The sequence below is a fragment of the Amblyomma mixtum genome, chromosome 2, assembly GCF_055824585.1.
Source record: "Amblyomma mixtum isolate Tamu chromosome 2, ASM5582458v1, whole genome shotgun sequence".
Lineage (NCBI taxonomy): Eukaryota > Metazoa > Arthropoda > Arachnida > Ixodida > Ixodidae > Amblyomma > Amblyomma mixtum.
Window position 1 is genome coordinate 248417404 of NC_143013.1, and position 12997 is coordinate 248430400.

General features: G+C 45.3%; 1 protein-coding gene across 1 annotated transcript in view; it reads left to right on the plus strand.

Moving 5' to 3' along the window:
* LOC149363391 (uncharacterized) overlaps nucleotides 1-12441 on the plus strand; it is a 16762-nt gene extending 4321 nt beyond the window's left edge. Inside the window, exons 2-3 of the mRNA XM_089568512.1 lie at nucleotides 5019-6030; nucleotides 12386-12441. Coding sequence (XP_089424638.1) covers nucleotides 5019-6030; nucleotides 12386-12441 — 1068 coding nt within the window. The remainder of the gene's footprint in view (nucleotides 1-5018; nucleotides 6031-12385) is intronic.
* The last annotated feature ends 556 nt before the right edge of the window (nucleotides 12442-12997 follow it).

Genomic DNA, 12997 nt, shown 5'->3' on the forward strand with positions numbered 1-12997 from the left:
CGTCTTCTGTTTACCGGTCGAGGAAAAAGAAACAGACGACCACACATCACATACAACGCTTCACGCTTTGACACTTTTATCATCGATCGTAAAAGCCGAACAACACAGACCTTAACAAGCTGGCTTCGTCGATTTTTCCGCACTTAGATCAACCGCACAGTACCTTGATTTTCGTCGCCGCGTAATAAAACAGTATCAAGGCGTGGAACAGCTGTTTCCGTGCAAAGCGGCTTGTTGAAGTTTTACAGCCGTCTGCGCACCCCCGCGGCAGCAAAAGTTACCCACTAGCAAATTTAATAGCCTAACTTCTTACGCTTCTTGTTTTTATTTATATTTTTTAGCTTTAAACATCATTTTTTGGCAAAATAAAATAATAATTATTTTTATCGCTGTGCATTTCTTTACTCTTTTAGCAAAAATTTAGCAGACGGTCCCTCGTCGTGCAGGCAAATGCTTCGGGGCGCCGCTCTGCTGTAATTGACTGATTCCTCGTTGCGTCAATTTTGCGTCAGGCGTCGACGTCACATCGTTTCGTCATTTTGACGTCACTGTCAATAACTTTTGACAGATTTTTGACAAAGTTCTGTAATACGGGCCCAGGTCGCAGAGTGCTTTCGTGGCACGATATGCCACGAGTGACCGCGAACACGGCCACAATTAGTATACCGTCGCTGCAGTGTGCTGCGCTATAAAATTTCCAAGATCACCAAACCCGAATTATGCATGACCAGGTCCTCGACTACTCAGTCATTTCGAAGTGGCTGCCAAAAGCACGATGAGGTAGACGAGACAGCGCGGACGCGGAAACGATAACCTTGCTGGCAAATCTCGTTCGGAGCAAGTGGTTAAAAACACGAGCGGTAGATTGCAATCACAAGAGCGGACACTTGATGACACTCTGCTCCCGGTGATCCAACCAAAACCTGTCTCGCAACCTTGTTCCCATGCGTATGTAAGAGTGCCAAAAGCGATATTAAATGAAAAAAAAAGAAAAAAGCCTTGTTTTTTAACCTGAACTGCCCGTGTATGAGTGTATGACATCACCCCCATGGGAGACTGCCTGTTGCTAACGTATCCATAATATGGTAAGTCGTAACAGCAGTCTTTCTTGGTATGCTCTAAGTTCACACCCGAGGGAAAAGACCGCAGTGCGTGCAAACATATTTCTTTTGTGCTGAGCAGAGAAAGAAAAATGATACTCCTGTAGCGAGGCAGCTACCCTTCCTACGACGTACGAACTTAAATATGATGTGACTTTAAAGAATACAATGTTTTCTTTTTTCAACAAGACCTTACAAGAAACGTTTGAGGAATTAGAGGCGATACTTCCTTATTGAGCTATTGAAGTTGAAAAAAATGCAACTAGCTAAACCGGAGCAACAGTGGCGTACTTTGGACTGACACGCATATTAAGGATGAGAATAAAGGAAATCACAAAAGGGAAGAAAAAGTGCAGTTTAAAAATTTGTACTTTCTTGACGGCCTGGGCTTGTATGAGAACGCAGGGAAAAGCCATAATATTAGCACAGAATACAAAAAAGTGAAAAGAGGAAACCTGATCAGAAAGAGAATTTTACGAGCAAGACCACTGCAGAAAGAAAAAAAAAACATTCCAATACAGTGGCGGCTGGTACAACTGTGACCACACGGAATAAATGAATGAGTTAAGATAACACACAAAAGGGCATTCAAAGCAAAGAAGCAAGAAAAATGAATGGGTGAGATGGAAAGAAATAAACTGAAAGGACGCGTAGGCTTTCAAGTCGAAGCTTGGCGGATTTTAAAAGGCGATTAGAGTGTCCCAGTGAGCAGGATTCAGAGGCAGGAACATGGGCTTGTTTGAAATGCCAATGCAATCTTGATATCAAGGAAAAATTTATTAGCTAACAATGTTTAGTGTTATATCCTGTTTCGGGGAAGAAGTATTCGAAGAGAACCTAAATTTACCACCACGGGTTGGCCCGTAAATAAACCGCAGCAAGAGCTCTACTTGCCACTTGTACATTTTTGTAATATATGAAACCACTCTCTCTCCCTCTCTTTCTTTCCCTCTCTCTCTCACACACCCACACACACAAAATGTGAAAGAAGTGATCTAACTTCGAAATTAATGAATTCGAGGGGAATTAATTTTTTGTTTCAAGAAGAAATCGAGTACTCATGCCTTCTGCATGTCATGCATGCAACAACACAAGCCAACCTTTGAAACATAGAGGTGATGGCCAGCAATCCAAAGTGTGAAAAGCTGCGTACCGGCGACGATGAGCAAAGACACATGACAACGATCTAGAAACGAACTCCACGGCAAATAAAGTTAACCAAAAAGTAAGAGAAAAAAGGAAAGCTGTTCTAGGCGCTTTGAGGGTTTCAAGCAAACTCTCAGCCTTCCCTCAATATTCTTAGCGACAGAGATAGCTGCCTCGTCTATATCTTTCGCCCACAGTGCGTACAAATAAAGGTATAAGTTTTTTTATTCAGTTTCGTCCAATGAGAAGCAGACTCCAAGTAGGAAATATTGGCGTCACCGTCTTCTTATTCCCCACGGCAAGTCTTTTGAATTAGAAAAAAAAGTAGCAAGGGGGTACAGTAATGCTTCAGCATCTGCATTATCGTCAAACATCGTTTATTCGTTTCTTCCTCTAGGAAGCGACAACATCCGCATGTATCAATGATGACAATTTTTCTGAAGTTACCTGTTATGTGATGGAATGGGCTACCTTCTTGGTACATTGCTTGACGATAGGACAAGAGAAGGGCTCCTTCACGAGCCCTGTATTGACAAATCCACACAACACAAAATACCCGTTCGTTTTGCGTATTTCATTTCGCTATTTTAAACCCAAGTGCATTTTTTATTGCACACCGTCTCAATGCAGCAAGTGTACAACCGTCGCAACGGGTCAGTAAAAGAAAAAAGACGCCGAAATATCACCAAGGCACTTATTGCCTAGTTATGAATAAAAACAGTTAAGTACCGTTTCATCACAGAACGCTATGTGGTTAGGATTGGTACATACTTCGTTCGTCATCATCGTCGTTACAGTGCACACTGCATAGAAAAGGCTTCTCACATATATCTCGCATTTACCCGGTCATGCATCAGCCGAAGACATCTTATTCAGGAGAATTTTCAAATCTTATCCGCACACTCAACTTTCTGCAGCCTCCTGCTACGCTTAAGTTCATTTCAAATCGAGTCCGCTGCTCTTAAAGGCCATCGGTTATCTTCCCTGCGCATCGCGTGCCCTGTCAATGCTGACTACTACGTCTTGATTTCTATTAGGACACTTAACTCTCCTTCGTTCAATGTCCCTCTGCGCGACCTCCTTGCTTCTTAGTGGCACACCCTCAATTTTCCTATGTGTAGATTGCTTCGTTTTCTTCATTCCATTACCAAGTTCTTTTATTCCAGTCCAAAAAAAAAACTTTGTTTCAGATCCGAAACAAGATTCTTTAACAAAGTGTTTAGTATTGCAGAGCAAATGAAACCCAGCTTTAATATTAGAATAGGATTCTGTGACATCCACTAGCGTCAAGCAGCTTTCTATTGAAATTTGCTCCAAAAGATGCCCTCATTTCGTACAAAGTGTCGTATAAAAGCCGTTTATTGCGGCACATAAATTTTTACCTTACTAAAACAATCAAATATCCCAGCGCGTCCGTTCTCGCAGATGTAGTGTCACACTTGTAAATCGTATGTGTACCGTTGTATACCACGTGCAACCTTCAAAGTAATTTCTAATGCCGATCATACGTACAAATTCTGCAAGACAAGGGCGCGTACCGTGCAGCAGTTGAATTCTTAAACGCGAGGATAAAATACTGGAAGCCAACCCGTTCGACAAGAATAAAAGCCCACTCACAAGCGACGCACGTAACGGTTCTCGGCCGTAAGTGACCTAGACTAGCCCTCACCCAACGAGGGAGAAAGAACGGATCAGGTTCCGTAGTACGAGCGGTGAAGAAGAGGGCATATGAGCTTCCCTTATTCAACACGAAGGTATTTGAACCGGTTGAATCCGGAGAATTGCTTACGTCATAACAATTCTCCAATAAGCTGGAAGCTTAGGTGGCTTTCTGTATAAAAGAAACAGTGAGAGCCGCACAAAATCAGAAGCTTCTGCTCCTCCGTTATCAACGCACCGAAGCCATGGTGAGAACCACTGAGTATTTTATTTTCTTAGCGCAGTCTACCCTCGGAATCAGTTCGAATCTTCTCTATCATATACTTGCGTAGGACCATCGGATCGTGTTTCTCCTTCACAGTTTCAAAATCGAAGCTAGTATATGGCTCTAGATTCTGGAGCACCTTGGTGTAGGGGCGATTTCCTGTTTCTAAGGATAGAAAAACAGTTGCTGTCTTCTGACACTGAGGAGCCGTCAACACCTCTGCCAGTCTAAGGATTTGCACAAGATCAAATGAAGCGCTCCTTCCCATTCAATAGTTCTGGCAACAAAAGAAGTAAGAAACCTTCAATAGGGTCCTCTAGAGGATTTCCCAGGACAGCGACAGCTCAAAGCAAAAAAGTATTGTTGCGGCAAGCACCAGCACAGTCAACTCACAGTTGCAGGGATGTACTCGCATCAATAATACCACCTGATTACTTCAAACCAGTGATTAGATGTGGGTGTCGTTTCTTTCAGGTAACACTTATTACAGCGTCGATGCGCGTATCAGGAGAGTTCTGGAAGTGCACTTCGAAGCATTTTCAGATCATCCACGAGAAGTTACAGGGTCAAAACTATTGAGAAAATCCCCTGTGTGTCTCACCGAACAACGTAATCTATTAAGACAAAGTCTCCACATAGATTTTCTCGCAAGTATAGAGTAAACTACAGAAGACTCGATGACATAAAATGAAAACTCAACAACTCAGGAGCGGCAAAGGCAACGCGACCTTCTGAAATAAGAAAAATGCGCTCACGATAGAAACTTGCACCAAAGACATAGCAAGTGCTGTAGAACCTTTTCACTGAATATTTTCTGCCTACATGCCCTTTTCTGCCCATGTTCGCAGTTCCGTGCCTGCATCGTTCTCGCTCTGGCCACCAGCGCCTTCGCTGGCTACGTTGCCGGAGGCTACGGCATCGGCGGCTACGGCCTCGGTAGCTACGGTGGCTATGGCCTGTCCACCTACGGCCTCTCCCACGGCATCGGCTACTCTGGTCTTGGCCTCGGCTACAGCTACGCCCCAGCTGCCAGCTACGCCGTCGCTGCTCCAGCTGTTGCTCGCACTGTGTCCACCTACCACGCTGCCCCAGCCGTGACTGCCGTCCACGCCGCTCCAGCTGTCGCCACCGTCGCCCACGCTGCCCCAGTCGCCACTTACGCTGCTGCCCCAGCCGTGACCACTGTCGCCCACGCCGCCCCAGCTGTTGCCACCTACGCCGCTGCTCCAGTCGCTAGGGTCGCCTACGCTGCTGCCCCAGTTGCCCGGGTCTCCTACGCTGCTCCAGTCGCCACCTACGCTGCTGCTCCAGCTGTGACCAAGGTCGCCACTGTCGCCCACGCTGCCCCAGCCGTTGCCACCTACGCCGCTGCCCCAGTCGCTAGGGTCGCCTACGCTGCTGCCCCAGTCGCCAGGGTCTCCTACGCTGCCCCAGTCGCCACCTACGCTGCTGCCCCAGCCGTGACTAAGGTCGCCACCACCTACGCTGCCCCAGCTGTTGCTACTGTCGCCCACGCTGCTCCAGCCGTCGCCACCTACGCCGCTGCCCCAGCTGTTGCCACCGTCGCCCACGCTGCTCCAGCCGTCGCCACCTACGCCGCTGCCCCAGTCGCCACCTACGCTGCTGCCCCAGCTGTTGCCACCACCACCGTCCACCACGCCCCAGCTGTGGCCACCGTTGCCCACGCTGCCCCAGCTGTCGCTGCCTACCACGCCGCCCCAGTCTACGGCTACGGTGTTGGCACCCTCGGCTATGGTGTCGGCCACTACGGTTACGGCCACGGTCTCCTCGGCTACGGCCTGAACTACGGCTACGGTCTTGGCACCCCATACCACTACGGTGCTCTCCTCCGCAAGAAGTGTAAGTGTTACCGTGTTCTTTTTTAAGAAAGAGCGAAGTCATAAGCAGAGCAACGAGTCCGACGTTTTTAATTGAGGTCTACATCCCTGGCTTCCTTTTCGCATAGCAATCCTAAATTGTGGTAAAAAACCACAGAATGAAGTATCTCGCCTCGTTTATTCTAGACCGCCTGTACTGAGGCGACTCAATTCATAAGGAATTGGCTATCATTTTATTCTTGCATTTCCTATGCACTGTAAGATGGTGACTTGGTGTTGCTTTACTGACTTTTCTTTTGCGTCTTCATTACAGAAGAACTTACTTCTGTTCATCTGAAACTTCATGGACCACTAAGAAGAAATTAGGTTGCCCAGGCCGAAACGCTACTTCGAACTGCGTTGAAAACTGGAACATAAATAAATTATTGAAACAAATCGATAAAAAGTGGTCTGCGTCTGCTTATGGCAATCTGGTGCTTACATCACACTCCTTGGTTGACTCACGGCTATTTTTCCGTGCCCCCTGTTGAGATTTCCTTTCCATTACCACAAGCAGCTGGTAAAGAAGTAGTTGTCGTATTCGCGATTACAGAATCTACTGACATGTAATTTAGATGAGCCCGCGGCTCCTTCTACGTAACGCTGCTTACTCATACTCACTTTTCGACGTAAGGATAATTTTTTTCTGCTTCTATGACGCCTCCTTCTCGTTTTTACGCATCCGTGAGGAAGTGTACATCTGGTCTATTGGCAAAGACGTAATTATTTTGTGTGTGAATTTGCGAAGTTTTGTTTGGGATGGAGGTAAAACAGTGAGAAACAGGATAAGACACAGCAGGGCGGCAGACGACAACGCATGGAGACAAATGTCTCCGTCTGGTGTATGCTGAGGTTGTTCATCGCGGTAAAGATTTACAACTGGTCGACAACTATACCTTCCAAACAGGCATAACTTAGTGCATACAACACCTAAGAAAAATTTATTGTGACTTACAAAAGGAATTCCACATATACCAATATCTTACAAGATTTCACCAAAATTCCATGCGTTGCCTTTCGCGGCTTGTCGCGGTGGCAGTCTTCTTACATAAACAGTACGACGGGCGGCAGATTAATATTTAAGCGCTGCTTATTTTCTGCCACCGCATAACATGTTAATCTAAATTTGAAAGAGCTGTCAGCTAGGGCCGTTACACTTTGTGGCCTAGGCCGCTTCAAAAGGAGATGTTGCGTTTCTTTGAATAACTAATCGTAGTGACAACGGTCTGAATTTTTTCATTGGGACGGACTGGATATTTCCATTCGATTTAGGTTCTAGGTTTTCTCCCGTATGCCTCAGAGGAAGCCACGCTTTGGCGCCACCCACAACATATGTTCCAAAACCGTTTTATTTATATAATCAAATCCTGTTAGCCAGGGTGGGAATGAAATAAGAAAAAAACAAGAACTGGGAGGAAAAAAATTATTCCACACACCATACAGGGTGGGTATACAATAGATTGAACCAAACCAAAAATAACAGAAATAAAGCTCGAACAAGATCGTTTATGCAGTGATGGTAAACCAGACACCCCGTACCAGAACGAATTTCTCTTTAACTGCAATGTTTCTGAGCAAACTGCATAGCTTTCGTTTGTAGCAGTATGGCTGCGCTTGGGTGGATATCAGTGAGTATTTAGTCCCTTATTATCATTTATACAGCATACGTTTCCAACTTTTTAACAAAATCATCTGCAGATGTACTGACAAACAATAGCGGATACAGGTTATTCTAGTGCATTAATGTTTCAGGGATGAAAGAATGCTCAAAAACATCAGCTGTGTACGCAGGTAATAATAGCATGCGGGTGGTTAATACGAGAGGGTAGTGTTCCAGGAGGTCGCAAGTACAAGCCAGAAACCAGGTTGAATTGGTTGCGATACAGCTGGCAGAAAAACTCCAGCCTGGTTACCTTTCTTCTTATGGTTAGTGCTGGAAGCAGCGCCTGAACCAGCAGTGCTGTTACTGATTAGTGGCGTTGGTAAGCAGAAAAAATGAACCGGACTGGAGGCCTTCGAACTCGTTCCAGTTTATCTGTGAGGTAATGTTGACGAGGATTCCAGATTACCCTCGCATATTCCAAGGTTGTTCAGATGATAGTTTTATAAGCTTTAGTTTAACGGCTCAATTATCTTCCTGGAATTTCATTTTGGAAAGCCAGGCTTGCGCATCGTTAAACCGCAAATAAGGTTAACATGCTCATTGGTGTCCAGCTTGTTAGGAATGGTGACGACAATATAGTGCAGTTCGGTGACGTAGTTACTGCAGGACACTAGTTTATACCAAAGTTGTTTTTTTCTTTTCGTGGCAAAAACAGGACTTTTGAACTGCCTACCACTGCAGTCGCTCTTAAATCGAGATTTCTTTGACATTGTGAAATACTCTGAGGTACTGGTAAGAACATACTGATAGGAAATACGAGGGGGTACCCAAAAGAATCCGAACTAATTTTTTTGGTCGGCAAAGCTTCTGTGGTACCGCGTTTTGCGACTAGGAGCGCATAGAACGAACATTCCAGAGTCAGTAAGCCGAATGCCGTCGCTGAAGGAGGTCAGACTAGTATAACCAGAGGTTTAGAGTGACGACAGTTTTTTGTGAATGTCGTTTTTGCAATGGCTGATTGTCGTGAACCGCGTGCGCCGGTGACATTCTGATTTTTTCTCGGAAAAAGTGGAACGGAAACTTAAAATATTAAGAAAAACGTATAAGGACGATGTATGAGGAGAACGCAAGTGTTCCTGAATCAAATCCTGAATCAAATCCTGAATCAAAGCAACAATCATGCCAATGGAAAACTTCAAATTCACCTCGCCCCAAGAAAGCTCGTCAGGTGAAGCCAAACCTCAAAACAATGCTGATTTGTTTTTCGACGTGAGAGGAGTCGTCCATTCAGAATTTGTTCCGCAGGGTATGACAGTTAACCTGGCTTTCTACTCGGATGTTTTGAAAAGATTGGGCAACAGTGTGCGGTGGAAGCGGCCTGATTTGTGGCGGTCGGGTGACTGGTTTTGCCATCATGGCAATGCCCCTGCTCACACAGCCCTGTCTCTATGACAATTTTGGACCAAAAATGGTATGACCCCTGTTCCTCAACCCTCATACTCACCATCCGACCTTGCCCCGTGCGACTTTCTTTGTTTCCTAGAATGAAAAGACAGATGAATGGAAAGCGTTTCGCTGGTGTTGCTGAGGAGAAGAATAAAAAAAACAGAGGCACTGTCAAGCATCACAAAAGGTGAATTTAAACAATGTTTTGAAAAATGGAATGAAAGATTCGACAAGCGTACCATTGCAAGTGGAGAAGACTTTGAAGGAGATTGACGTTCTGTGCTTAAAATGTGAACAAATAAGTTGAAACAAAAATAAGTTCGGTTTCTTTCGGGTAACCCCTCGTATCTACAGACCATCTGATGCATGACGAAACCGCGTTTTTTTAAGTTTGTCGTGCGCTTGATCCCAATTGATTAAAACTGCCGTAGGAAGTCAGTGGGGTGCGTTTTCGACAATAAATAGCACACAACTACGCTCGTCTCACCGGATGATCTGCGGGTATTTTGATTATGAAAATGAAATTCGCGTATGTGCTGGAAAACTGCGCTCGTAAACCGCTTCCCGTCAAAAAATGCACTTGTCCCGAATTTCTCGGTAACATGTTTCCTGCCATTTAATTGAAATAGAACCCAGACTGGGCCTTCAATTACTCATGGCCGTTTTTCTTCCAAAGGAAGGGGAACATAACCTAAAAATGACATTTGCACAACACGGTCCGTGCCACGCCTCCCTGCGCAGTACGAAAAGCCAGTGCGTCAACACGCATGTCTACTTCGCGCTGCAGACGATCGAGTCACGCAATGCTATATACGTACACACTACAGATAAACGGATTCTCGGATCCAACCACCGCTACAATCGCATTTTATATTTCGTATATAAAATAAACACAGCCGTTAGTATCTTGTCATGCGCCACGCAGTGGCGAAATACATGAACCAGAGAGTTGTCCCGAGTTCCTGGTAGCGCATTGGTCTGTGTATTTACAGTGCGCAGCTGCAATGTGGACGCAAACGCTAGTCCGGCTAAACGGATTTGCCTTATGCTTTGGTAAACCCTCCTGTCATCGGCACAGTATGTCGTAACTAAAACTACTCCTATTCTGTGGCTAATAAGAAAGAATGTTGCCCAAAGAGGCACAGAATTGGTTCACGGATATGCGCCTGGTACGTTCGTGCAGTCCCGGACTGCATGGCTCATTCGGGGCCTCGGATTAGTGCTATAATCTTGTAGGAAAGAGGTAGGCGATTGTGTTACAGCTACCGCTATCACTGTGTCGCCCAGGCGACAGGCGTAACGAGTCGTTGCTTTTTCTGCCCTGCTGCACAAGTGGCTGAAGATTATATCTGCGTTCGCAGCGTATCGCGCATTACAACCTAAATCACTAAGATCACTATTATATTAGGCATACTGTCGCTTTAGTTGGGGAGCGGTTCCAGCCTTGGGAACAAGCAAAAAGTACTCTTCTTTCACTATTTTTGACGATGATCGAAATCTCTTGGCGGCGCAGCACAAAATGACGCCAACCAACCAGTTACAGTGGTTTGACATCTGACGAGAAAATGCACCCTCTAACGCTAACAAACAGGCTAAAGGAATTGTGTCTTAAACTGGTGTTTCTCCGCGAATAGCTTATATATTGCAAATTCGGGGATATGGTCAATAATTTACCCGTTTCTAAAGTATCTTAATGATTGGCCGTTTGAGTACCCCGTTGGAATGCTAAGGATGCGATACGCCACGTCCATCAACCTTTGGCAGAAATACTTCAAACAAGCATTTGAGATATTCATTGTAATTCGTAGCAATAAAAGTAAGCAAAAGTGCTTACAGGCATGGGCATCGCACGCATGGAGAGTATCGACGGTACATGTATCTTCGATACCATCCTCCAATACATTCTTTGTGTCTTTGTCTGGTATCACTTGCAAAAAATAAAGTATCGGAGCATCAGCATCGGAAATACACTTATTGAGTACCGCGTACATAAACGATGCTCGATACCGAAAATTCCGAGAACAGAAAGACAACATCTGAACAGCAGGAAACTAAACAACTGCCACTCGAGAGTTCTAAATAATTTGAAACGGCTGAAAACCCGGCTTTTCAAGTTCTTCGTGAAACTGCCAAATGCCCCAGCGAGTTTTTTTATTATTGTTGTTGTTTTTCCCGAGTTGGACGAAGTCACGCTGTCCACTTCTTCGGTCGCTCCCGTGTGTAGAGGTCCCTCCTCACCCCTTGCAGGGTACCCAGGTGGCATTGTCGTTATTTTTATTTAATTTTTGGTCTGCTGCAAGTAGGAGGAATCTTCGTTTGGAAGAGGGACGGTATACCCTAGCTACTTTTGCCAAGTGTCTTCGCGCAAGAAGAAAGCTGGCTTGTACACATCACGGCTTCCCACGATAACTAGAAGACACCACTAAACCATGCATCAGTAGTTATTACTGCGTGTAGGTTGTCGAAACAGCTGCACTAATGCCACCGAAAGCGGCCAGAAATGAAATTTTAACGCTGCGATGACAGGTAAGAGCTGACATGGAAAACAGGTTGGAGAAGCATTATTTCAAAGGCGCTGGTTAACTATCTTGTCAAGCCAAATCTTCGTCACCCCTGTGCTCAATTTTAAACAGTCCTTTCATGGTATTTGTTGTGCTCAACATTGGATGCAATGACGGCCTACTCCATGCGCAAGACAGATCCGTATAACATGTCCTTGCGCTTATTCACAAACACTGCACATATGGGCTTACACCAACCCCTGAACTTGCCGTTGCAGGTTGGCGTTGCAGGTTGGCGTTGCAGGTTGGCGTTGCTCGTCCGTTATGATTCGCGGGTTTGTAGATCGCTAAATGAAATAGAATTACGCATGCGATAAAGAAGCCATCCGCAAAAGAAAATCTCGGCTTTAATACGACGCCATACTTAAGGTCTTTCATTTTAGCCACCCACTTCCCGTAAATCTCCGAAAGCACTGCTGTACTGAAAACATAGCCCGGCACTTCGAACTCGTGTTTCGCCTTGAACAATTTACAAAGGCGGGCAGAAATATTGTTTTCGAAATACGCGTCAACATATTCTAGAGGCTGATAGCCACAGAGCAGCACGCTGAGGTTATATTGAACCCATGACTGCAGTTCTTTAGCTGACCTGGCGTTTAAATGTCTCTCTCATTAAGGAGAATCGCTCGTTTTCAATATGCGCGTAGGAAAAAAATAACAGGCGTCAGATTATAACTCAGTTGGTGGACAAATGCCCCCGTGCCTCAGGGTTTCCCTCTTTCTCCCAGATGAAGTCATAGAAAATTTGTCGTTCAAGTCTGTGACAGTTTCTCATGACCATTGAGATGCGGAGCTCAGCTTCCGTCGTGACGTCCGATGTTCTCAATACTCGTTAAGTCTTCTAGCAGCTACGATTGCTAAGGCAGCTTTGTCGACGGCGTCATATGAGCGAGGTCATACATCCGCCATGTCAATATGCTGTAGGTGTTTGCAGCGCACACGAAATAAGGACGGACAGAAAAGGGAACGAAACAGAGCGCTATCCCTTTTCTGTCCGTCCTTGTTTCGTGTGCGCTGCAAACACCTACAGTATGAAAAACCAACTAGCCCAAGAAAAGACGATATCAATATGCTCAGCGCTTTTGAACTGTATTCGAAGAATCAAGTCGTCCGAAAAAATTGTTACTATTTTAGGAGATTCTCTCGCGCAATGAATGGCTGGGATTTTCTATTTGATAACCTACAGGACCTTCTTCACTAGGAAGACAAACTACAAGATATATTCACTGCACTGAAACTGGAAGTGTTCCCTCAAAGGAAGTTTCTCTTCTTGCCCCAATATTACGATGTCGTGCAACCGAGAGCGTATGCATTGTCTCTAGTCAAAGTTGAAGCTGACT